Source organism: Lichenostomus cassidix, chromosome 13 (genome assembly GCF_008360975.1).
Source record: "Lichenostomus cassidix isolate B80296 chromosome 13, HeHo_3.0, whole genome shotgun sequence".
NCBI classification, from domain to species: domain Eukaryota; kingdom Metazoa; phylum Chordata; class Aves; order Passeriformes; family Meliphagidae; genus Lichenostomus; species Lichenostomus cassidix.
The window spans coordinates 17,134,812-17,161,040 of record NC_139494.1 but is presented as its reverse complement, the minus strand read 5'-3'; the positions used below and the strand labels follow the sequence as shown (position 1 = coordinate 17,161,040).

General features: G+C 58.9%; 1 protein-coding gene and 1 long non-coding RNA gene across 2 annotated transcripts in view; one reads left to right on the top strand and one right to left on the bottom strand.

The window, feature by feature from the left end:
* Nucleotides 1-25,961, bottom strand: part of PPARGC1B (PPARG coactivator 1 beta) — a 45,283-nt gene extending 19,322 nt beyond the window's left edge. The window contains exon 1 of the mRNA XM_085074039.1: nucleotides 25,806-25,961. Within this exon, the coding sequence (XP_084930165.1) occupies nucleotides 25,806-25,889 (84 nt within the window). The 5' untranslated portion in view covers nucleotides 25,890-25,961. The remainder of the gene's footprint in view (nucleotides 1-25,805) is intronic.
* LOC146431416 (uncharacterized) lies at nucleotides 10,943-15,334 on the top strand. The gene is made up of 2 exons (XR_014854950.1): nucleotides 10,943-14,701; nucleotides 14,928-15,334. It is a non-coding gene; the product is annotated as an uncharacterized LOC146431416 (long non-coding RNA).
* Nucleotides 25,962-26,229: the final 268 nt, after the last annotated feature.

Below are 26,229 nucleotides of genomic sequence, written 5' to 3'. Positions count from 1 at the left end.
GAGCTCTGTCCAAGGATGCCCCAGCTCAGTGCTGGCTCCTGACACCCTGGGGACAGCAGGTGGGACATTTCCCTTTCAGTTCTGTCTTGGAGCAGTGTTAACTCTGCCATTTAAGGTCTTTGAAGAAACATGAAGCTCCTCTCCAACCCCAACTCTAATTCAAATACTGAATTAACGAGACAGGGAATGTTTTCCTTGTTTCCAGTGTCAGCCTGGGCTCCTCAAACAAAACCCCACCAGTCAGCAGGACTGGAGAGGCTGGCTGGGCTCAGGCTGCTCACTCCCAGGGGCAGCTGTATCCATGAGCACAGGGAGAGCAGGAATTGCCAGGGAATAGCAACCTAAACCAGGGCAAAGCAAGGGCTCAGCTCATTGTCTGCTCCGCCTAACCGCCTCAGGGAGCTGGGGACGGCGCAGTGACCGTGACAGAGAGACCTGCAGGTCCTCTCCCGTGTCACACTCCAACAGCAGCACCGGTAGCAATCACCCTTATCTGCAGGAGCCCCGGGTGCAGCCCCTTGAAGTGGTGGCCAAGTGTTCTGGCGTGGGCTGTGGGCACAGAGCTGATGGCACAGAGCTGCCCGTGCTTAGTCAGCCTGCACAAGCCGCAGCCTCTGAAGTGTGCCGGCGTGTGTGACAGCGCTGCTGGCCACGGGCAGCACCTCCTGAGAGCCTCATCCTGCCTGCACGGCAGCCCGGGGTGCTCTGCCATGCCCTGGCACTCAGGTGTCTGGAGAAAAGGGAAGGGAAGAGGCAGCAGCCTGGAGAGGCCGAGGGAAGCAGGCAGGAGCAGGCAGCCCACTCCTCGCTGGGGAGCAAATGGTGACTCAGCTCCTCCCTCCACAGCCAAGTGCCTACCCAGAGCATTAAGGGATAAATATACATCCACACGTGCTGCAGACACAGCCCCGAATTAGCCGGTGGTGCTCAGGCTGGGAGCAAAGCAGCAGAAGGTGAGAAATGCTGAGAACACCCAGTGCTGCTCCCACCAGCCCTCCCTCGGCCCCACGGGCAGTGTGACCACACGGGGAATTTCCCCCTCCTCACCCTCACCCCGGGCCTGGCTCGAAAAAGGAAAGAAAATCCTTGGGCAGGGGTTTTGCAGAGTCGTCTGGGCTTATCAGGGAAATCCGTAATCACAGACTGCTTCAAACGGGGATTACAGCCCTGCAGGGAGACAGGAGGAGACAGGAGACAGGAGATGGACACTGTGGGGCTGTTCAGCTGGATGAGCTCCTGCTGGGCAGGTGGCACTGGGATGGCATTGGTGTGGCACTGGGATGGCACTGGGATGGCTGGTGTGGCACTGAGCACAACTACTCGCCCCTCTTGGGTGCCTGCAGACCCCCAGCACCCTCCTGAGCTGCCCCAGAACTGGACTGAGGAGGTTCTGGGGGCATGACCCACACTGGGACAGACCCAGGGGTGCACCCTGCTGTCCCTGCAGCTGTGTCCCACCCAGGGGACATGGTCCCCCATGAGCTCAGGCCATCAGGTTGGGTGCTGCCAGTCCCTCATCATCCCCAATGACGTGGCAGCAGCTCCATCCCAGCCCAGAGGGATGTGTGGGGTGGGCAGCCTGGCTCCAGTACCAGGGAGGAGGGCAGAGGTGGGAATGGAGGAGAGAGCTATAAATAAGTGTAAATACAGCAAGGAGGCACCTGGCCAGAGCTGTGAAGGTCACCAGAGTGTGTGCCAGCAGATAAGCAACCCCCCTGCCCGGTGGCATTTGACAAAATGTCACTGTGAATGAGGGAGAGGTGGTGTCGGGTTGTGCCTTGGCCCTGGCGCTCCTTGACACCCTGATATTTATAGGCTGAGAGCCCCACGATGAAGGGCGAGTGGTCCCTGAGGTGAGGGGACCCTGCCAGCAGCCACAGCGAGTGACTCAGCCCAGCACAGCTCCCTCACCCCCTGCCCAGCTTGGGGAAAGCTCACAGGAGCCTCCCGGGCTGCACAGAGCACGAGACACCTCGCTGTCCTGCCAGGCATTCTGCCCTCTGCCCCCTGTTAATTTTTAATTCCTTTTTTTTTTTTTTAACTTTCTACGAATCCGTTTGAACGATTCAGCCCAGCCGGCAAGAGGCAAAACCTCATTTAAAGCCTGGACTAAGCAAATAGCAGCTCCTTCTTCCTCCTGAGCTACTCCAGACCAACTTCTGCTGGTCCATCTTGGAGCTGCTGTGTGCCAGCACAGCCTGGACTCAGAGGTTGGACTCAAAGGTTAGAGCTGATCATCTCAGAAGTCTTTTCCAACCTAAATTACTCGGTGATTTTGTGCCAACACCCTCCCAACACAGCCTGAGATGTGCTGAGTGGGAAAAGGGGGTTCTGAGTGGGAAAAGGAGATTCTGAGTGGGAAAAGGAGATTCTGAGTGGGAAAAAGTGGCTCTGAGTGGGAAAAGGGGTGCCCTGTGCCAGGCTCTGAGCCCCAGCCTGAGCATGGTCTCGCCCACTGACTTTTGTCTTACATTAGAAAGGTGTAATTAAGATCAACCATGAGATGCCAGTAATGGGAAATATTAAACATTAACCGCAAACAATAAACATGAACTTGCCAGGATAACTTTGATATGGAGGAAAGATGGAAGAAATTGCACTAAACTGTCCTTGAGTCACAGGATAGAAAAAGGGAGCCTGAGATACTGGTAATAATGCCCTGGATAAACAACATTCTGCTGGAACACTTCAAACAAAGGTGTGTCGGGTTTAGGAAGAAGGGCAGCAAAGTGTATCACAGGTTACAGAGCTGCATGTTCACACCACACTCAGCTCATTCATTCAGGATCCAAATTAGAGAGTCCATGGTGGTTCTGCCTGAGCTCCAGGGCTGCAGGACCCACCAGGGAGACCCTGCAGCCCCCAGACCCTAAAGCACCACCCCAGTGCTGCCAGCACAGCAAGGGCAGGCGGTGCAGGAAGCAGACAGAGCAGGGAACAGGCTGTTCCCAAGAGCCACCTCCTCTCTCAACACCACCTCATGGAAACAGCCCTGTCTGTCTGGCCGTGCTGTGTCCTGGGATGTGCTCTGCCAGGGCTGGCAGGCAGTGCCAGCACACCTGGGCACACACAGAGTGCTCAGAGCTGTGCCTCCCCGAGGGTGACAGCTTCAGCCTGCAACCCTGGGGACAAGCAGCAGCACCCCGGGGCAACCAGCCCTGCCAGCAGCCAGCCTGGCAAATGCTGGCACCCAAATGTGGGTGGAAAATCCACACCACCCACTGACCCAGCACCCCCAGTGCTGCCAGCCTGTCGCTGTCACCACTCGATGGCATCAGCCAGGCAGGGCACAGGCCTGGGTCTGAACGTTGGTGAGGTTTTCTAGGAAATTCCTTGTTATCTCCCCCAAACCAAAGGCAGGACCAACAGACAGCAGCTGGCACGTGCTGAGCTGGGCACAAAGCACAGCAGGGACTGAAATGTGCCATCAGCTCTGAGCTCTCCAGCCCTGCCATGTGACATCCTGGCCGTGGGGACAGGCAGGGCAGGGCAGGAGCAGGCAGGGCTCCCCCAGTGCCACCTCACCTCCTTCCTGCTGCCTCTGTGTGTGTGGGGCAAGGACAGGGCAGGAGGTGACACCAGCCCTGCACCCCAGAGGCTGCCCAGTGGCACTGGGAGCAGTGGGGACCATGGTCGAGACCAGCAGGACACTGAGACACTGAAATTCTCAGGAATTTCACTGAAAATTCTCTTCCACTCACACACACAGCTGGAGGTGGCAGGAAAGGCTGTGGCTCCAGGCTGTGGCTGGCAGCACAGGGGACCAGGCTGTGCCCTGGCAGGGGACAGGTCCTGACTCACCGAGGAGCTGACTGTTAGCCAGCTCTGCTGGTCACAAGAATTCCCCACCGTGGCAACTCCCCCCTCTCCTTTTTTTGTAAGGAAAACATGAGGGGGTGATTATTTTCAGATCTTCCTCTTCTGATGTCCCTGCAGCCACATGACTGCTGTGGGCTCAGGGACACCAGCAAGGAGGAGCAGCCCTGTCCCTGTCCCCCTCAGAGGTTTGGTGTCCATCTCACAGGCTGACAGAGCCCCACGAGGTCCCTTCTGTCCAGAGGACATGGCAAACATCCTGCCATGGCACAGCCTGGCACACCTACACCAGCTCAGCTCCACAGGCACTGCTCACCCTGGCACTGGCAGTTCTTCATCTCTCTCTGCTGGCTCCAGGAGCAAATCCCTGTCTGGAAGAACCAACTGTCCCTCCAGCTGCCCACAGCACCAAGTCAGACCTGTGGTGGCACTCAGAGGCAGGCAGAGCCGCTGCCCTTGGGGACATCACCACCTGTGCCACATTGGGTGGTGGCTGCACCACCAAGCCATCACAGCCATGCTCTCTACCCACAGCCACAGCCTTGGCATCTTCCAAGCTCCCAGAAGCTCCCCTTGGCTTTCCAGGAGCCACAGCCTGCAGTCCTGGCAGCCCCTGAACTACCTCAGCCTGGCTCTGCCCAGCTGGGCGAGGGCTGGAATTCCCAGCACACTGTCCCTCGGTGTCACCCTGGGTGTGAAATGGAGCTGAGGTGACACCCAGCCCAGGTCCTGCCCGGATCCTACCCTTTACACCTGGCAACCTGCTGCCTGTCACCACCCAGCTAAGTGTCACCCCCCTGCCAGGGCTGTCACCAGCATCCTGCACCTCCCCAAGCCACAGGCGACTTTTCACAGCTTGCTGATGCTCTGGTGAGGAGCAGGGACTGCCTGGCCAGCCTGTCCCCTGCTGGGAGCACTGCCATCCCTGCTGCTGGGAAGGTGGCAGCATGGCAGGGAGGAAAGCACACCTCCTGCCCACCTTCCTGCTGCAGCTCAGCTTCTGAGGCTCTCCGAGGTGTTCAGACCTCCCTGCCATGGTGACACCGTGCTGCTGGCACTGCTCAGAGCTGCTCGTGCCACCAGCAGCCTCTCAGTGCTAATCAGGCCGAGGAGACAGGGCAGGTTCACACTGGGGTTAAGAAGGCACAAGGAGGATCTTCCCGCATTAGCCTGACCTCCCGGCAGGTCCAGCCCCAGCACGCTCCAGGGACAGCCCTGCCCTGCTGGGGGTCAGGCCACCACCTCCAAACCCTCACTGGGATCCTCCAGGGCCCCTTGGACTGCTGGTCACTGGCTGTGCTGGCCCTCCTGCCAGGGGGGCTGTGGGAGTCCCTGCCGTGCTTGGCTCCCACGGGAAAATGAAGTTTGCAGCTGGATGCACAAGGTCTCAGAGGATGAAAACCACTGTGCAAAGGGCAAACCCGCTCAGATCTGTCCTTACCCTCCCACCCAGCCTGTCCATGCATGTCCATGCCCACATCCCAGTGCAGATGGAATCCCCAGCCTGGCCAGGTGGGCACTGCCAGCCACCCATAACTGCTGCAGGGAATGGGCAGCTCCTGCCCTGCACAACCCCTGGCAGCCCACACCTCCCTGTCCCATCATCTGAGGACATCAGGAAGTTTGTCCCCCGACCTCTCCTCCTGCATCAGGGGGTTCCTCTCCTCCCCCATCCCACTACACCCAAATAAATCATTGCCCATTTTCTGCACAGCTCCTGGAGGTGTCCTGGCCAGAGGGGACTGTCACCACCCAGTGTGGTCACCTCATGCCCAAAAAGCCGGTGGGGAGGGGGAATGAGACAGCTGGGTGTTTTCCAGGTGGGCATCAGGGAGTCACCAGGATAAAGCGATTATCAGTATTGATTCCATCCCAATTCTGTGGGAAAGCCGAGGCCAGGGAAGGTGAGGAGAGCAGGTCCCAGCAGGTCTGGGGATGCATGGACAGGCTCACAGGTGGATGTGGAGGTGAGAACCCTGAGCAGCACCTCTGGGACAGCCAGGCAGGCACTTCCAGCAGTATAACCTGTTTGCTCTGGGGATTTGCTGCGGCTGCACAAGGCTTTGCTGTGTCCGGATCTGTACCCGGGCACTGTCACCTGTCCCAGCCAGGCCACCTGCCCCCAGGGCTGGGCTCTGTCCCTGCTTTTTGGCTCTGCAGGAAGTATTTCTGGGAGCCACAGCCTGGAGCTGGTGCTGCCAACCTGCTTTCCTCAGGCTTCCTGCTCTGCAAACAACTGACTCACCCTGGAAAGAAACTGCTCCAAGATCTTCAGATAGAAAAATCCTTAGGAGGGCAAGAGGCTCCTTCAGGAACACATGCAAACCCACAGACACAAAGCTCTGTGCTATTTCACGTTCTCTCCTGTGAGGGACCACACCTTTCCCCTCCCCAAAACCCCAGGCAGGCTCCAACAGGGCACGAGAGGAGGGGTCTGGCTGCTCCCTGCGGCAGTGGCTGAGGGCTGGGGCCCCTCTGCTCCTCCCAAACCAGTCGGGGGCCCCTCTGCTCCTCCCAAACCAGTCGGGGTGAAGCCCACAAGCTTGAATTCTTACACTTCAATCAGTTCCTTTAACTGCTCCATGAGCTGTGCTGCCTCCCTTGCACCCTGCCCTGAGCCTGCCTGCTCCCAAGCCTTGTTCCCCCTGTTTTTGACCCTAGCTAATCCAGGGATCAACAGAAAGAGACCCCAGGGCAAGCTGGCATGAAACCCAGACCTGAGCTCTGGATGTGGCAGGAACTGGTGTGACCCAGCAGCCACTCTCGTTGGGAGCATCAGAGCCGTGGGTCCCCTTGGCATGGGGGATGCCACCTCTGCCCTGGCAGTGCCACATCCCAGGTGGGGCTGAGGCTCCTCATGCCTGGCTTGGTGTGCCACCTTCATCCACTCTGCATAGCCCCAGAGCTGGCAGAGCTCACCTGTCATGTGAGCAGCTCCAGTTCCCAGCCCTGCTCTTATCCACAAGCTCTTATCCACCCCTCTGCCTCCCTGGCAGGGGCTGCCATGCAGGAGCGTGCCCAGGTGTCCTTGTCAGAGCCTCCAGTGTCACCTTGGAGGTGTCCTGCAGGGAGGCAGGGCAGCAGGCTGTGCTCAGGGTGGCACCATGAGGGACCACGTGGGCTGAGCCTGTAGCTCGGGCTGGAGCTGGGTGAGCACAGCCTGGCACTGGGACAGGGAGAGCATGGTGGGCATGGCAGCAGAGCAGGCAGCCCCTCAGCCTGTCCATGCAGCCCCATTCCCAGCCCTGGTGACACCGCCTGTGCCCAGCCCCGGTGCCCAGGTGACACTGTGTGTGCCCAGGTGACACTGCATGTGCCCAGCCCCGGCTGAGCCAGGCTTGGTTATGCAAACCACCACGGGAGCTGTTTCAACTAGTTGGCCTCCTGCCTGGCAGTCAGGTGCCTTCCTCCTCCTCCTCCTCCTCCCAAACGGCTGCCAGGCCCCTGGGCAGCTGCCCAGGCTCTGCGGGTGCCTCTGTCCCCACTCGGAACATGCCACGCCTGCAGTGCCCAGGGGCTGTCCCTCCCTGGGGTGCCCCAGGGATTTGCTGATCCCCAGCACCGTGTGCTGCTCTCCCCCAGCTCAGCTGTAAACCAGCTCTGCCACTGGGGTGTCCTTGGGGTGTCCTCAAGTGTCCCAGTCCTGCCAAGGCACAGCTGGCACCACGGGCGGGCACAGGGAAGGTTGTCCAGGCATTGCACCCTTCCCAGAATCACCGAATGGTTTGGGTTGGGAGGACCTTAAAGAAAATCCAGTGCCACCCCTGCCATGGGCAGGGACATTTCCACTATCCCATGCTGCTCCAAGCCCTGTCCCAACCTGAGACACTTCCAGGGATCCAGGGGCAGCCACAGCTTCCACTGTCCCCATTTGGGAGCAGAGCTGGGGCTGTGCCAGCCCTGGGGTGCAGCAGTGGGAAGGGGCTGTTTGCCCCCTTGCTGGTGAGTTTTACCCAGCATTGTGCCCACGCTGGCATTTCCCATCCCTGGGAGGTGCAGGGATCCAAGCAAAAGACTTCCTGTGGGAGGAAGGATGCCGGAAAAGAAGTCCTGGTGCTGTGAGCCACAAGGGAGGGCTCAGGGCTGGTCACAATGGCTGTCACCAGCTGCCTCTGCCACACACAGCCCATGGCAATGGCTCAGTGCTTGGATTTGCCTGGAGAAACTCTCCCCAGGCTAGGAAGAGCCAGCAGTGGACAGAATCTGTTCCCAGCATCCTCTGACATTGCAAAATACGGGAAAAAACTCAGATCCGAGCACCAGGAATCTTCATGCAAATCTCCTCATTCCCAAGCCAGCACCAACCTCACACTCTGGGATGCCAGGAAAGCCACAGGCTGGCTGTGACCAGGGCTCTCCAGCCTTTGCACAACACTCCAGCTTCTCCTTGAATTTCAACACGGATTACCAGGAACTGCCACCACCTGAGCCAGCACAGCCCCAGCTCCACTAGGGAATTGTTCCCTCCCCACCATCAGCTGCTCCTGGCAGCTGCAGTGACACAGCCAGGGGGTTTAGGGACCACACGGATCAGCAGCTCCAGAGGGAAAGAGCTGTGCTGGATGTCCCAGTGCTGGGGTGGCACAAGGGATGGCTCCATCCCTGTCGTCTTTACTACGAATTTCTGTGCAACAAAACAAGGCCTTTGCCAAAGGAAATGGGCTCCAAGCCAGCTCCTTCCAAGGCTCCCTGGAATGCTCAGCTCTGTCATCCCTCGGCTGGTGCTGAGATTTTGTGCAGGTATCAGTTTTTTTTTTGTTTGGGATGCTTTTCCAGCTGGATGTCTTTGATGAGCTTTTCTGCAAAGGTGGCATGGAGCTGGAGGAGCAGGGAAACCTGCCTGTGGTGAATGGTAAAACCCTCTGGCAACGCCTTGACGCTGCTCCAGACACTGTGTCTAAATATAGATTCCTCATTTATTATCCTGCAGCTGCTGGGTTGGTGTGAGAGGAGCCAGGGGCTGCTCTGATGTTCCCCTCACCCATGGCTGGGACTGCCTGGACACATCCAGAGGCTCACAGTGGTCCAAACAGGGTGCAAAGCATAAAATAATCCATAAATCTTTTCCCTGGGTGTGTCCTGAGAGATGAGACTAGGTCCAAATCCCCCATTCTGCATCCCATAAGGGTTTAGATGTGCTGCTATGAGCAAGTCCTGCCTGGCTAGGAAGAAGGTCCCCCTGCTCCTTGTGAGTGCAGTGGTACCCAGGATTCTGGAAAAGGATGGGTGGCTTTCCTGGGGCTTTGCTGCTGCCAAAATCCAGGGATCTTCCTCACGCAAAGCAGCCACAGATGGAGCAGAGAGGCAGGAGGGGCAGAGAGCCATGGATGGAGCCCTAAACCTTCATCTCCTTCCCCCTGGATGTGCAACAGAGAGATAAATCCTGGTGTGACCCCAGTGCTTGGCAAATGCTACCCTCCTGCAGAGCCAGGGAGACAGCAAGTGCAGCCAGGTTGAGCACTGGCACCCGTGGCTGGCTTGGGTGAGGAAGCATCCCAGCTTTTTGGCGGCAGGGAAGCCACAGGAAAGCCACCCATGCTCTGGCACGAGGCCTGGGTGCCACTGCTGCTGTCACCAGCCTCCATCAGCACAGCTGGCAACATGGGGGCAAACCAGGGATGCCCTGCATGGCCAGGCTGGGCTGTGGCTCGCTGGGACTCGCAGCAGCCATCCCCCCACTGCTGGCACTGAGTCCTGCTGAGACGGGGCCAAGCGGGACGGGAACTCCAGGCATCCATCCTGCCTCCCGGGGCTCCCGACGGTTCACGCTGGGACACCCTGCTCCCTGGGTGGCCAGGGCCCTGCTGCCAGCCCTGCCGGCCACCTGTGCCACCAGCACGGCCCTGGGCAAAGGGGACAGCCCCCTGATCCCCAGCCTTCCCCCACAGCCACCCCACTGGCCAAGGTGAGGCTGAAGAGGGTTGTACCCCAGGCTCCTGTTCCCAAACAGGGCCAGGCAGGACAAGGCACAGAGCTCATGAAAAAATCACTGACAGGTCCTTGGCCCCCCCAGAGTGTCCCCACTGCCGTGGGGGCTGCAGAGAGGCTGCTTCTGCCAGTGACCCACAGCACCACAGACCTCCCTGTGCCTTTTGGGGCTGCTCCCCTTTCTCCCCTCATTCCCTTTTCAGCCACCATCCTATGCACAGAATTTCAGCAACCCAAAAAATCCCCAGATGTGATCCCTGGGTGACCTCCTCCTCCCCGTGCTGACATCTGCTGAAGCAGCACAGAAGGGACACAGGGACGCCCTGCTTCTGCCTCCCCCCTCAGCCCCAGAGGCCTTTCCCCTGCTTTCCCCCGCTTCAGGAGGGGCATAAACCCTTGGGCAGAGGCTGGTATTTGGGTAAGAGGCCACGGAGAGCCGGGATGCAGAGCCAGGAGCACGTGCTGCTGCTGTGCTGACACACAGACAGCCAGGGCTGTGCCTGGCCATCCATCAGCAGCCTCCAGCAACTCTCCCACGGCCGCCAGCAACACCCCCGGGACCCCCGAGCCCAGCTGCGAGGGGTGACAGGCGGGGAAGGGCTCAGTGGGGAGCACAGCCTGCCTGCCTGAGGCTCTACCTCCCTGAGCTGCAGGGCTTCCCACTGCTTTCCCCCCTCCAGGACTGCTGCTGTCCAGCTGGGAGGAGCCCTGTGCCCATCCTCGCTGGGATACTCTGCCACAAGGCTCCTTCCTCCCCCACCATCATCCTCACCTCCTTTGGCTGCCAGGACCCTCTCCCACCTTTCCCACGGGAGGATTTTCCTAACATCACCAAGGGATTTGCAGGTATAAAGCTCTCACTCGGTGCCGTGGGTGCTGCTGGCATCCACCTTGGCACACACCCAGCGCTGTGCTGGAGAAACCTGGGCAGAAACCTCACCCTGGCCCTGCTGAGTGCAGCCCCAGGCCCTGACCATCACCCCTGACCAGGGGCACAGGTCCCATGGGAGGCAGGCAGAGCCTGGGCAGCTGGAGCAGGGGACATCCAAAGAAGGAAAAGAGTTGGATGGATGGAGAGCCAGCAGGGCTCCCTGGCCAGCCAGCCCATACTGTAAAAGGAGTGGGAGCAGCGAGTGCACAGCTCTGGCTCCAGCGGTTTTAAGATGGCTGTGAAGCTGAGAGGAGAAGGAGGAGAAGCAGAAGGAGGAGGAGGAGGAGGACATTAACCCTCCCAGCACTGCGCTGCAGCCAGGAGCACTGCGGGGAGATGACTGGCAGCCTTCCAGAGGCTCCACTTAACAGGAGATGGATGGGGAACCACTTAACTCCCACCCAGTAAAATCCAACTGGTGATGCTTTCAGGCCTGGCAGGGCCGAGCTGGGAGATGCTGTCTTCAGAAAGGCTGTGGGAAGGAGGAGGAGGAGAAAGAGAAGGAGAAGGAGGTACATGGCAGATAGAGGAGGTGACACACCATGGGACAGGACACTCAGCAGGACCTCAAAGATCCCTTGAACATGGACTCCCTGGGAAGATGCCCTTCCACTTCTGCACCCCACTGGGGTCTCAGCACACCGGAGGGACAGCAAAGGGACAGAAAATGCCACCCTTCTGGGTACCTGCACTGCCATCCCTTGCTGGCTGCTCAGCAGGGAGCAGCGGAGCCAAGTGACTGCTCAGCTTCCCTCCTCTTGTCCCTGTGGACATGCACGTGAATATTCACGTTTTTCCTGCTTACTCTTTTCCTTTAAAAACATCGGGCTTGGCCTTCCCGGTGCTTTTCTGCAGGATTCATCAGAGCTGCAGTGACTGGAGGAGCAAAGGTATTGGGCACTTAACAACAACTTCCCCTCTCCAAAGTTTTAATTGGTCATTGACATCAAGTGATTATTGAGAATTATTAATTAAGAAAGCATTTAAGAGCCTGGCTTTTGTTGAGGTTTTGCCATTACAATTAGTTTATCGGCCAACAGGAGAAACATCAGCCTTTGCAGTCACTTGGAGTGCAGCAAAGTGCCCGTAATTAATTTCCCTTTCCGCAGCAAGTGCTTTGCTCTGGCCTGCCTTGGGGACTCGCCTTTCTCCAGGTGTGCCAACCACAGCAGCCTTGAAAACACCCAGCCACGGGGACAGCAGGATGGGAACACCATGTCCCCTCCAGCCCCTCGCAGGGATGGCTGCTCTTTTCGGGAAAGCATCCTGGCCACACGCCCTGATCCCGGGGAGGAGGCCACCCTGCCTTTGAAAGAGATTTTCTTTTTATCTCCTTCCTGCCCTGGGGAAGCAGCTGGATTGCAGGTGCTTGGCACTGAGAGGATGTGTTTTGGCAGCCCAACGCTTTCGAAGAGTTCCCCCAAGCCCCTCGAACGCCGGCAGCACCCACCGCAGACAGCAGCAGGATGCTGGCGGGGTCAGCTGAGGCTGGAGAGGCAGGATAACCCCATGGGATGCCTCTTGGGACGGGGCTTGAGCACTGCCTGATCCTGCCTCAGCCTGTGCACAACCTCAGGCTGGTCCCTCCAGCAGCAATTCCTGCCTCTCCATCTCTGCCGGGGCACCTGCAGCTCCTCCTTCCCTGGGAGATCTGGGGTGCTGGTGGATGGGGGAGGCTGGCAGGGGGGCTGAGGGGCTGGCAGGCTGCAGAGAGGCCATCAGAGCAGGCTGCAGGGATGCAGGATGCAGGGATGCAGGATGCTGCTGCTGCTGCATCCCCTCGCAGCACCCCAAGTGCAGCACCAGGAGGGGCTGGCAGCCCCCGCTCAGCAACTGGGTCAGCTAAATATAAACGGAGCAGCCCCAGTCGCAGGCACCTTCCTGCCTTGCATCATTGCCACCCTAAAAACTGCGGCCTGGGGCTGAGGCAGCCAGAGGCTCTGCCAAAGCTGCTCCCTTGCACCCATCGCTCCAAGGGCTCCCACCTTTCACCCTGCTCGCCCAGGGCAGCCACCATGGAGCTGGGGGACCTGGTGGGACTGATGCCTGCAGGACAAGAGGACAGGGTGGCAGCAATGCCTGCAGGATGGATGCTCCCGCGGGGCCACAGCTGCAAGCTGTGTGTGCACTCCTCCACACAGATCAGGCCCCCAGGAGAGAGATTTCCACTTCCATTCATCCAAACCAGCCGGATCAGCTCCCAGGCACCAAGGCAACAGCTCAAACCCCCTCATTAGGGCTGGGCAGACACCTCCCAGCCCAAAGGGGTGCAGGCATGCACCCACAGGTTTGGCTCCTAGGGTGACGTCGAGCAGCCCCAGTGCTGCACATCCCAGGGCAAGAACATTTCCTAGGAAGACTCTGCTGCAGGATGGTTTAGTCTCAGCATCCCCAGTTTGCTGCACCCCAAAGGCAGATGCCATCCCCAGTGCAACCTGCCCTGTCATTTGTGGGTGCAGTAATCTGGTGCTGGAGCCCAGGAGAGGCACATTTGGGGTGCTGTGGACTGCTCCTTTCCCAGCCATGTTGGCACCGTGTGGGAGAAGAGGGATAGTGCTTATCCTGCACCCCACACACAGCCAGAACAGCCCTTTGCAGCCTGCAGGTCTCCAGTTGTCTGCAGCTGAACATCACCCAGCCCGGAGGGTTGGTTATTAGGGAAAAACACTTTAATGAGGCAGCTCATTAAAGGCAGGAACAGATTAACCCAGGAACCTGAGGAACTTGGTGACTGCCGAGTTCAAGAATAGGAAAAATAGGCTTTTCCCTGGCAACGGTGGGAGATGCTGCCTCAAAGCAGTGGGATGAGCACTTGAATCCTCAAAGCCCTTTCAAAGCCTTGCACCCTCCCAGGAGCTGTGTGAGCTCCGGAGATGAAAGATGCTGGGCAGGGTGGACCACAGCATGAAACCTATGAAAACACCCACTGAAATACGAGTGGAAAATACTCCATCCCCGATAGTCAAGTTCAGGCACTGCCTCCTCCACTGTTCAAGCAAAATCCCAGCACCAGCGTGGACTTCCAGCAGGGATGCTCCAGGGAGAAAGCCTTTGGCAAGACACAGCCCTGCTGCACAGGAGAGACGTGGGAGGAGAGGCAAAGGCAAGCAGAGTTCACAGTTACGGTCACCACAGAAAAATGAACCCTGCAAAAAAAATCCAGCTCTGTTTCCCACTACGGGGAAAGGTTTTCCACCAATCCCTTTCCACAGGCAAAGGAAAGGCTGGTGAGTGGTAGAAGCCCAGTGGGGCACCTGGGGATGCCAGGGTTGCCTCAAAGCCACTCTGGCAGCAGAGTGAGGAGTCAGGCCCGTGCCATGGCTGTTATGAATGAAGGTGGGAGCAGTGCAGCTAAAGATAACTTTGTGAGCAGGTACTATTAATAGCAATACTATCAGGCTTCTGCTTTGTGCTTCCTGCGAGGCTCTGCGGGATGGAGCAGTGCTAATGGATCGGGCCCTGCCACGGCACTGGGAACGACCCCGTGAGCATCCCTGAGCCCTGCAGCGGGACTGATGTCCTCGAGGAACGGGGATCTGCCACCAGTCACCTGCCACCGGTCACCTGCCACCGGTCACCTGCCACTTGTCACCTGCCACTGGTCACCTGCCACCGGCGCGTCACCGGCCGGGCGCTCGGAGCGAGGATGCCGCGGAGCTGCTGGCGAGGCTGCTGCCATGCCGGTTTCCATGGCGACTTCAGCACTTGGCGCGAGATGGAGATGACGGGATCAGCCAGCGAAGTCACTGAGCAGAGCTGGCGTCCTCCGTCTGCCGTGGCCGGCGGCACAGCCCTGCCAGCCCTGCGAGAGCGAGTGGCTGGCACAGGGCGAAGCCCCGGCAGCCTCAGGGCATCTGGGTCCCCCTCGCCGTACAGGGCTCCTGGTGGCTGCCAGTTGTCCTGTGATGCAGAGCCTGTCCAGCTCATCGGTCCCTCCCTGGCACCTCCAGGAAAGCACTGTCCAGCTCCTGCCCCCAGCCCCGTGCACACCCAGCACACACAGCACCACAGCACCCATCCTGCCAGGTGTGTGTCCCAGGCTCCCCCCCAGCACTGCATTCCCATTCCCGGTGGGGTTGTCTCCCTGGCACGACACACAGCCCTTCACACCCCAGCTCTTGGCATCAGGGCCCGCCAGCCCTGCCTGGCAGGGTGGTATCCAGCTCCTCTCTGCAGCTCAAGGAGATGCTGCAGGCTGGGGCCGAGCTGGCACCGGGACAAGCCTGATCCTCACTGGCCCTTGGCCCTGCAGAGGCTTTCCCTGGCTTACAGGTAATCTAAGATCAAGCGCTCCAGCCAGACGTGCCCGGTCAGCCACACAGGGACACCGCGGAGCAGTGAGGAACCCAACACCTGCAGCATGTGACTCCCCAGCTGGCTTGGCTCCCCAAAAGAGCCCTCCCTGGGGACCCCAGCCCTAGCCCAGGTGCCATGCATGGCCATGGCATTGCTGGGCAGCTGACAGGGAGCACACAGTGCCAGGGCAGTGGGTGGGGAGCTGGGACCCCCGACACCCCTCCCGCCCCCGCGCAGGATCCTCGCCGCGCACCCTTTGATTCCAGCAGTGCAATTAGCCTTGCTGACCCCTGAAATCCTCAGCCTCTCTAAGCAGCCATGCATTAAATCCCGGATCCAAGAGTGGAAATAGACTTTGTAAAAGGCTTATGGCCCTATTTATTACATTTTACGCATGACGGAGCTGGACAGCGCGGCAGCAGCGCTGAGGCAGCCGGACACACGGCCGGGCAGGGCTGCAGCGGGCAGCAGGGGCTGCAGCGGGCAGCAGGGGCTGCAGCAGGGGCTGCAGCGGGCAGCAGAGCCTCGGCGGGTGTCTCCTCCCGGCCAGGCTTGTGCTGCTAGCCGAGTGCTCCCGCAGACGCAGGCCGGCAGGGATATCGATCTAGATGAAAGCCAACACCGCTGCCGGGGCCGGGTAACCGTATCTACCGCACATTTGTATTCCTGGAGCGGGGCGGGAGGGCTGCAGCCATCTGCCAGGGACGCTCGGGGATCCTGGGGACACTGCGAGCCCTCCGCATGGAGCCCCACTGCACTGCCTCCCCCCAGCACTGCACTGCCTTCTCCATTCCACCTGCACCTTGCTAGGGCCAGGAACGCAGACCTGAGCAGGACATCACCAAACAGGACCTGCCTGGGTGCTGGAAGCTCAGGGGACATCGCAGCGGGGATCGCAAGGTTGTCCAAGGACACGGTGTGAAACAGCATGCAGGTGTTCACCGACACCTCCCTGGGGTCCCACGGTGTGGCCAGGTGGCTCCTGTCCCGGGGGGATGGCAGGGCTGGCAGAGACCCTGCACACCAGAGGCTGCATGGCTCCAAGGTGGGCAGAGGGCACAGTGAGGGGCAGGGATGGGCAGTGGGGGTGTGCAGGGAGGCAGAGCCATTGTGTGCAAAGGTAGCAACACAAAAAGCACAGAAACAGTGCTCAGATGGCTGAGGGACCCTCTGAGGCCCTGCAGAAAACACAAGATAGCTCCGGTGTGTCTCTGAACCCCAGGACAGACCAGGGAGCCCCTGCAGCAGCACCAGGCCAGGAAGCTGCTCTGGTGTCAGCACTGCAGAGCAGAGGGGAGCACAAGGGTGTCCTCTCCACACTCTTACAACCAGCCAGCTGCAGGGAGTCCTGCAGTATGTGTCCCCAAGTCCCTGGGACACCAGCACACACACACAGCTGCTCCCCACTCCCTTGGAAGGGACACACAGCACCCTCACTGCAGGGCGGCTGGAAATGTTCAGAGACAAAAGCAAAGGTCACCTTGTGCACCTCTGAGAAACTCAGTTTCTGCCAATGCTTGCTGCAAGCCTGGCTGATCCCAGGGGTGCACAAGAGCCCCCCACTCCACATGGTCAGAGCCATCTCCTGTGCAATGAGAGACTGGTGTGTGTGAAGGAGCACAAGTGGGTCCATGGGATGTGCACAGTGCCCAGATCCTGCCAACACCTGCATCTTGGAGAAGTGCACAGGCCCAGGAGGGTGGGTGTCCCTGAACGTCCATGAACACCCCTGGCAAGGGGAAATGGCACCTGTGGGGTGTCCCTCAGCTTGGCTTGCTCCTACACCTTTCCCTAAGGAAGCTCTAAGGTACACCTATGGGCAGAGGGACCTTTGCTGTTCCTTGCCTTTCCAGCCCCATGCTGAGGGGTGATTCCTCTCCAGCAGCCCTGCCTGATCCCCCCAAAGTGCTGCAGCCCCACGAGGCCCTTTGGCAGGGTTGGATGTGCAGGTTTCACCCCACAGCTCAGCTCTGCCTCTGTGCTTTGGAGCACAGCTCCTCCCTGCAAGGGGAGGTGATGGCACAACAAACAAGCAGCGTGTTTGGGCATAAATGGGCTCTGGCCTCAAAAGGCATGGAGACATTTAGAAAAAACCCTGCAGTCTGCATCCCCACAGGTTTGTGCTTCCCAACCTGGTCACTGCCATGAGCTCCCTGCTGACCCAGAACCCCTCAAGCCCATCCTGATAATGGCAGGGGAATAATCCCCCCAGGCCCCACTGAATGAGGTTCAAACTCCCCATAACACCCGTGCACAAAGGTCCCATACCCGCCAGGGCACTCGCAGGCTAATCCTCCCTCCGGAGTAGCTGCTATATTTAGGGATCTAAATGAGACAGAGTGGCTCTTTCCAAAAAAGAGTTCGTTTAGGTTACATAAATACAGAGAGAAACTTGAAAGCTGTATTTCCAGGTCCTTGCACTGCCATAAGCGAGCAGAGATGAGGACAGTCTCCCCCTGATAATCTGCCTTTCATGTATTTTCGACTCAGCTGGATGTGCAGATGGGTTTCCAGCTCCTCTGGGCAGACGGGCAGCCGGCAAGGGGTGAACACTGAGGAGGCAGCCAGGGTGAGCAGACCCTCAGTTCTGCACAGGGAGACCATTCTCATGCCAGGTGTCCTGGCAGAGGGATGGAGAAGGCAGCACTGCAGGCAGGCCAGGCAGCATCACCCAAAGCACAGGCAGGAGGAGCCAACAGGAGTAAATAAAGTGAGCAACTCCAGCCCTTCCCATCCATGCTGCCCCAACATCCCCCCACAGCATCGCTCTCCTCTCAGCTACCAACTTCCTTCCTGCTGCTTCCACTTCCACATCCCAGTTCCCAAGAGGATGTCCTGCACACCTACCACGGCTCAGCCCAAGCTCCAGGGGCTGCTCCCCCCTGGGGTGGGCTGGGGGTCAGTCACCAGCAAAGCAGTGTCCCCCCCACAGCTGGGTGACAACATGTACCATGAGGCTTTCTGGGGACACGGGCCACGTGCTTTCATTTTCAAAATATATATAAATAGACATACTTATTCCTTCTTAAAAGGACACGGCAACAAGGAAAGAAAAAAAAGCAGCTCACATACCATCCAACCTTTCAGCCTGAGAAAACCACACAGTTCTCACAGGCTTGAGTTCTGTTACCTGGGAAATGGGTTCTAGCACTGAAAACCCGCATGCGCCAGCCTCCCTGTGGGGCCCACACAGAAACAGAAACTTCCTTTTTAAGAAAAAAAAATGCAATTTTTTTTTTCTTTTCATTATCAGCACGGTCTGGTCGTGACTGTGTGCAAGCGTGCTCGAAAGGAGAAACGATGCTGGTGGTTTAAATCTCCAGCTCTGCAGAGCTCTGGGGTTTGTGCTGCTCGAGGGGAGGTTTGAAAACCCTCCTGTCATTAGGATGCAGGAAGGTGGCTCTGAGCCACACACACCTGGCCAGGGCAGAGCTGCAGGTCCCCAGCCTGGGGGCAAAGGGAAGCAGCTCAGCAGCCGCAGTTTGCAGGGAGCCAAGGGGAATGCAAAGTTTAATTAGCTAGCAGCCAAGGGCTGTGGAAGTTGCAAACATTTGCACCGAGGCAGGGACAGTGCCAGGAAATCAGGACAGAGGGACTAAAGCTGGACAAAGTTCAGCCCCGCCGTGCTGGGTGCCCGGTGAGCACCGTGTGTGTGGCAGGAGTGGGTGCTGGCAGCTCCCCTGGCACAAAGCAGGGTGCAGCCCCTGCCCTGCCAGCCCCAATCCCACACACGGGCAGTGGGATCTGCCCTGCTCCCAGCCCAGGGAGTGTGGGTTCTGCCTGGGCATCACACGTGGAGCCAAAGGATCACAGCCACCCCAGTGCTGTGCCCACCAGTGTCACCACACCGTGCTGGCAGAGAGACTGGCATCTGCAGGGGAAAGAGAGCCACAGCCTGTCCCTGCTCATGCTTGCAGGAGAGCTGTGAGTGCTGTGTTTGACACCTCCAGCTCCTCACTGTCCCCCTGGCACGTGCACAGCCATGGCCCCGGTGTGACCAGTGCTGCTCTCAGCTCCAAGCCAGCCCAGCCCTGCCAGTCCTGAGGTCCTGTGTGCATGCAAAGAGTCCTGGCAGCCTCCTGAAACACCCTGCAGCTACAGATGCACTTTCTTCATGAAAAAACAATAACGCAGCTCCCTCCTACCTAGGAGCTTGGCTGAAACGGAAAGGAAAGCTCAGCAAAAACGCTGCTCAGCAGCTCCCCTGCACCCCAGCTCTGAGCACAGGGACAGCTGGGGCTGCTCCAGCCGTGGGTCACCTCGTGGCAGGACAGCCAGGTCCCCAGCTGTCACTTGTGAAAGCCACACGGCGCGGGAGGGAGGAGAACAGACGTGAGGAGAGGCAGCTGGGCTTCCTTCCGTCCCCAGCGCCCCGCCGGCTGCCCCGCTGCCCCGCTCAGGACGCTCGGCCCTCGCCACAGGATTTCCTTGCTCTTGACGTCCACGAAGATTAGGAAATGAAGGTTCCTCGGGGAATAGGTGGAGAAGGCAGCTTTTGGCAGCGGGGGGAAAGGATGACACTTCCCACACCGCTCGCCCCGCGTGCTGGGGACAAACAGGATCCTGCAGCCTCCCGGACAAAGAGGGGGAGCACGGGTGACAGCAGGGAGGAGATTGTGCTCTCTGACTCGAGCTCACAGCAAAGTGAAACAGGAACCGAGGGGCCTGGCTGTGCTCTGGCTCAGCAGAGGGGCTGTGCTGCTGGCCTGGCCGCAGGGCGCACAGCAAGAATTCAGAAAATGCATCTCAGTGAAGATATGCTGCTGCCCTGCAACTGGAGTCCCTGCTAGAGCTTGAGACGCCACCTCAGCACAAAAACATCCATATAAAGCATGTGCTGCTCATCCCAGGGGAGGGGAGAAGTGTCACATCAGCCCTCTGATGGTCTCTCCAGTCTTTGTCCCCCTCGCCAACTGCAGGGTGGGTGGGGGGCCATGGGGACAGTGGGGACACAGATGTAAAAAGCTCCTGGCACGCTCCAGCAGGATGCTCATCATGCTCCCCCAAGGAAGCTCCCGGTGTTGGGGTGCCCATCCAGCCCCCAGTGCCTGCCGGCTGTGCCTCGGGACAGTGGGATGAGAGATAAGGGAAGTATTTTCCCTAAGCCCCACACTGCTGCCCGGAGCCACCCGTGATCAAAGGTTACTCCGGCTACTGGATGGGGCTGAGCCCCCAGGGCTGCCACAGCCTCTCCACATCCCCCACCAGCCCATTCCACACTTGCCACATGAAGAAACCCTTCCCCGGGGGGGTTTCCAGCTCTCCCAGGGACAAAGGAGATTCCCAGCTTTTACTTTTCCCTGTGCTAATTCAGAAGTGAGCTGGTTTAGTGCAGCAGCTCGGCCTTGGCTGTTGCCTCCACGTGGGGAAGTGCAGTGAGACAGGGCTGGATAAGGACAGGGCTGACAAAACCCTGAGCACGGCCGGATCTGTGCAAAGTCCTTCGGCATTTCTTGGAAGCTCCCATTATTGAAAAGAAAGAGAGAAAAAAAAATACAACCGCCATAAATAAATAAATAATAATTTGTGAGCCAGAGTTCAGGAAAAGTGCTGAAAAGCAGAACAGCCGAGCGATAAGGCAAGGGAAACACATTGGCTGGACCATCACCCAGTGCCTACAGTGCTGGTGCCCCTGGAAGTAGGTCACTACCTCACCTGACCACCCGCCCCATTAACTTCAACCTTTAGTCCCCAGCTCGTTACTACAAGCACAGGCAGCTTCAAACATCCTCATCCAGCCACCAGCGAGCAGGTGGCTCTGCAGGCAGCAGGAGGTGCTGGGAACCTGCCTGTCCAGGCTGCCCAATTTTGGGGTGCAGGAAGGAGTTGGACCCCTGCATGGCTGGAGAGTGATGGTCACCCCAGCAAGGCCATAGAGTGATGGTCACCCCACAAGGCCATATAGTCGTGGTCACCCCACAAGGCCATAGAGTGGTGGTCACCCCACAAGGCCATAGAGTGATGGTCACCCCAGCAAGGCCACAGAGTGGTGGTCACCCCACAAGGCCATAGAATGGTGGTCACCCCACAAGGCTGAGGAGTGGCTGTCACCCCAGCAAGGCCGGAGCATGATGGTCACTCCAGCACGGTGGCTCCAGTGTGTACCAAGTGCCCCCCCTGCTAAATCACTTCAGGCTGCCAAGCAGTCACGAGAAATATAAGCCCGCGCCGGGTTGCCATGGAGCAGGGCTCAGCTGCCGAGCCTGAAGCCGATTCCTCCAGCAAACGTGTCTGTGGCCAAGGCCCTGCCAGCACCTCGTGTCCCCATGGGGGTGACCGCCTGGTGCCACACGCGTGGCCCTGGTGGAGCCACATCTCTGGGGACAGCACTGTCCTTCCCCGACAGAGCCGGTGCTGCAGAGCCCCACGGGGACAGTGCCACTCGCCCTGGTGACACCACCTCCCCAAGGCCGTGGGCATGCCGAATGGTGGCTTTGCTGGTGGCATTTGGCAGCAAAGCACAGACTGGCCCTGCACAATGCCTCTGCCCCAGCCCAGGGATGTCCCCAAGGCTCCACGGCGCTGGCACATGCTGGTCTGATCGTGTCCTTCACAGAATCATAGAATTGTTTGGGTTGGAAGAAACCTCAAAGCTCATCTACTCCACCCCTGCCATGGCAGGGACACCTTCCACTGTCCCAGACTGCTCCAAGTCCTGTCCAACCTGGCCTTGGACACTGCCAGGGATGAGGGAGCCACAGTTTCTCTGGGCACCCTGAGCCAGGGCCTCAAACCCTCACAGGGAAGCATTTTTTCCTAATATCCACTCTAACCCTACTCAGTTTGAATCCATTCTCCTTGTCCTGCCTCTGCCACATCCCCCAGCCCCACCAAAGGGGTCTCAAGGCCTGGTGGGCTCCTGCCCTGCCACCAGTGGCAGCACAACAAACCATCTGCCAGCAGCCAGCCTGTGACATCCCTGTCCCCAGCCCTGCACCAGGAACATGGGGACCATTCCCCAAAACCAGGGCTTTGGGGCTGGAAGGGACATCCCCTGAGCATTTTTAATTAGACAACAAACTGTGCCAAAGAGCTCGTGTAAGTGGAGTTCCTACCTACAAAAAGGCTTTTGACATTGGAAAGGTTAATGTGAGAGAGATCCCTGTGCCTCACAAAGCTCCCTTTGCTGGAGGCCCTGGGTCGAGCCCTTAATTATTCACCTGTTGGAGAGGTGCCTTTCCATGACGGCAGGGATGTGCAGGCAGGCAGGGGAAAACCCCGCTGTGGGGACACTGCCAGGGTGGTCACAGTCCTGGGGACAATGCAGGCAGGTGTGTGGGGAGGCTCTCTGAGGGGCCAAATTCCAGCCCAGCCCTCCTCTCCCTCCAGTTGCTCAGCTCAGACTCTGCTGTGGTGGGGACACCCCCCAGCCCTGCTCCAGCACGGTGACAGCCACCAGGACACAGCCACCCTGCTCCCCAAACAACTTCATCCTTCTCCAGCCCCGGCACTGCAGCAACCCTTCGACCCACGCTGCAGCAATGCAGCTGAGGATGCATTTTGCACAGGCCCTCGGGCTGCCTCTTGTCCAAACCCACCCTAAATCTTCGAGAGAAAAACCACGGAAAAAGCAGGGTATTGGCCAGCTCAGTGAGGACTATCAGAAATTAGGGATGCATCCCCACTTGATCACCAGCACTGCCAACCCAGCACAGGCTCGCTGTGCCTCCTGCACTCCTCGATGGATTAAGCTGTTAGCAGGAGGCTGGGAAGTTAAAGAGGGAATATTGTATTTCAGTTCATGTGATCTTTAAGCATCCCTCCGAGAAGCAGCCTGGTTTTTTTTTTTGTTTTTTTTTTTAAATTTTCCCCCCCTGCTGCACTTTGTTCGGGGTTTTCAAACAAATTGAAGCCGTGAGAGGCACAGTGCTCCAGCCTCTCAGGGATGCTGAGAGCTGCTGGCTGCTCCGTGGTGCTCTGGGCAGAGCTGCCTGGCTGGCACTTCCCAGTGCCTGGTGCCAGCAGATGAACCAGCTACAACCAGCTTCATACCTCTGAGCAGCAGAGTTGCACAAAATGGATTAAGCAGGCCCAGAAATGACACATTTTGAGACGCAGCAGAACAAAATCACTTCTTTTTTTTTTTTTTGAGGAAAGAAAAAAAAAGGAAAAAATGAGTTGGCAGGAGAAAGGCAGATATCAAGTGAAAAACCCTGATTTTCCCTCTGTAGCAATGCAGGTACCACGTGAATCATCGCTGTCCTCGATATGTAAATAGAGGTTAGCAGGCACCCTCAGCACAAACCCTTGAGATGAAGGGACTGATGCAGATGTCAAACCTTCCCCAAGAGCCTTCCTGAGGATTCCTGCCCTGAAGAGGAAGGCATCACCTGGCACCTGCACCAACTGCACCTTTCTCAAAACCTACTGCAAAAGCCAGGACTGGGGAGGAGCATGGGCGAGAGAGGAGGAGAGTCCCAGTTCCTCAAAATTTCCACGAAGGAAACGGCTGACATTCACGATCTCGTGGCCTCCTGACATGGTAGCCTCTCAGGATAATCTGCTCCGGTGCTGGAGCGCTGGGGTGTGCAGGGAAGCAGCTCTGGGGCTCCATTGAGAAGTCAGTAACCCAGTTGTAAGCAGAGGATCGTACAGTAGTAATGGGGAGAGACGTCAGCGCCAGCCCGGCCCGCCTCCCGCTCCCAGTTAGAAGGCAGCATGTGACAGAGCCAGGGCTGGAGCCTTCCCCCAGTTTCATCAGAGGTTAAGGTACAAGCACAACACATGCTTACAACTTCAGGCGGTTCTTAAGCAAATGCATGCAAATCATAGCTGGGGGGCGGCGGGGGGTGCTGTTTATTCTTCCTTTTTCTTTTCTTTCTTCTCTTTTCTCTCCATCCCAGCCCTGAGCCCCTCAGCGCACGTGGGGACAGAAGAGGAAATGGAATTATCTAAAGCAACAGCCGGATGGGAGAGCAGAGAGGAGCTGCAGCATTGCCCTCGCTGCTCCTCTCCTCCCACACCTGCAGACTTCGGACCAGCGCTACCTGTGCTGCTCCCTCCAGCAGAGAGCACGCCGGGGACAGGGAGAGAAAACAGGGGACACAGCCAGCCACGTTTCATAAACATTCTCTTGTTTCAGCACAGGCCATTTCACAGTTCCAAATTTTCCAAGGAATGTTCACAACATGGTGGGTTTGCACCAGAGAAGGATGACAATTCGTAGGATTTTTTTTTTTTCTCCCCTCCCTTAGCAGTCCCTTTTTGGAATAAGATTCCTAAATTGGCACATCAAATGCTGGCCGAAAAAACAAAGAAAAAGAGAAACAAGGCTCCAGGCGTGTGCTGCAATCATGCGGGCTTTTCATGTCGTGGTTAACACGCGGAGAACGGGAGGGTTATTCCAGGGAAGTGGAGCCAGGAACTTTCACCTGCTCATGGAGCAATGGGGCTGGTGGGAGCTGCAGCCTCTCTGCTGTACTTCCAGGGGATGGCATCCCACACAAGCAGCCCACTCGGAGGGACAGCATCCCACACAACCAGCCTCCTCTTCCCAGCAATAATAAAATTAAAAAAAAAAAACCCACAAAAAACAAAAATCCACACACTGCTTACAAAATCTCGGCCCACTTCTCACCTTTCCTGACCCTTCTGCTGTAATCAACCTGTCAGCAGCTCCTGGTTAGGAGCACAGGCTGCTTCCCCCCTGCTCTGCCCCCCGAAGCTGCCCGGTCCCGTGCCAAGCCGGAGCGCTCTGGCATGGTGCAGGCGAGGAGAGGTGCCGGGACTACATCAATCTGGCTGGTGGCAAGACCCGCCTGGTTCTGTCTGGCACACGCACCGGGGGCAAATCTGATTTACCCGTGTTTGTTTTGAACCCAAACGGCGGCAGGATTAGCTCTCGTCCTGCTCCCCACAAACACACGCTGCTGTTTGCAATCCCGGGGCTGAGCTGGTGAGAGAGCAAGGGTTGGGATGAATGTGCTCGCTTCACAATCGGAGCTATTTTGTAATCCGTGGTTATGAAAGTGAAGGGTCGGGGGGGATGATACATAACTACAGAAAACTCTTCCCACTCGCAGCAGCCTCATCAAGCCGACTGCGAAATGCTCGGGCTCAGCCCCGGCTCGGCTCCTGCCCGCTTTATTGTATAGCGCCTCTCTTGCAGCCCCCAAAATGGAAAAGCATGCGAGCCCTATAGCCAGCACGGCGCGCTCTCGTGATCCCGCCGGAGCTGCCAAGGAGCCTTAATCTGATTTTAATACCCAGCTCCGTCCAAAACGCAGCCCATCCACATTTTGGAGCCGGCGACTCGCAGCGCCGAGACCCCTCTCGCTGTCGCACCCCCCCCCCCCAAACCTCCATCCCCCAAGATCCCAGCCCGAATGCGTGGAACTGACGCTCGGCATGACTCATCCCCCAGCCCGGCTCTTATCAGCCCCCACCGCGCAGCCCCCTGCGGAGCTCCCCCACCACCGCCCGCACCGCGCCGCCCCCTCCCCACCTCTGGGGGGCCGCAGCAACCGGGGGGGGAGAGTTCTGTGCCGAAACCCATCACCCCATCAACTTGTGCCCCCCGCATTGCCGGCCGGTGGGGCAGTGGGGAGTCCACGTGCGAGTGGTGCTGAAAGCGCCGGCGGGGCTGCGGGGCTGCGGCCGCCCGGAGCCCCGGGAGGGGCGCGCACGGCGCCGGGAGCGCGGCCGGCTGCGCACCCGCGGGCAGCACGGAACCCCGCACAGCGCCGGGGCACCGGCGGGCTAAGCGGCCCCGCAGCCCCGCTCCGGCAGCGCCGGCTCTTCCCCGGGGTGCCCCGGGAACCAGCGGGGGGGTCTGTCCGCTCCCCCCTGCAGCCGCAGCGCGCCGTCCCGCAGAGCTCCCCCCGCGCAATCGCACCTGGCTGTCTGCGAGGTAGCTGAAGACGAAGGAGGAGAGATCCTCATCGAGCAGAGAGCTGCAATCCGGCCCCGGCTCCGCCATCTTCCAGCTCCGGCTGGGGCTGAGCACCGAGCATGCAGCAGGCGCGGCGGCGGGAGCCGGGCGGCCGGCGGGGCGGGGAGCGCGGAGCGCCGGGGCGGAGCCGCCCGCAGCCCCACCCGCAGCGCCCGCCCGCTCCTGCGGAGCAGCGCGGGGGGATCGGCCCGAGGGAGAGCCCCGGGGGGCTGCAGAAGCGCCTGGGACACCGCTTTGTGTGCTGCTTGGAGGGGCCGAGCGGGGCTGCGCGGCATCACCCCGTGCCGCTGCACTGCCCCCGGGGCGCTCCGAGTTGAGAGGTGTGAGCGCGGCGGGCAGCGTGTCCGGCTAGGGGTCACATTCGGGC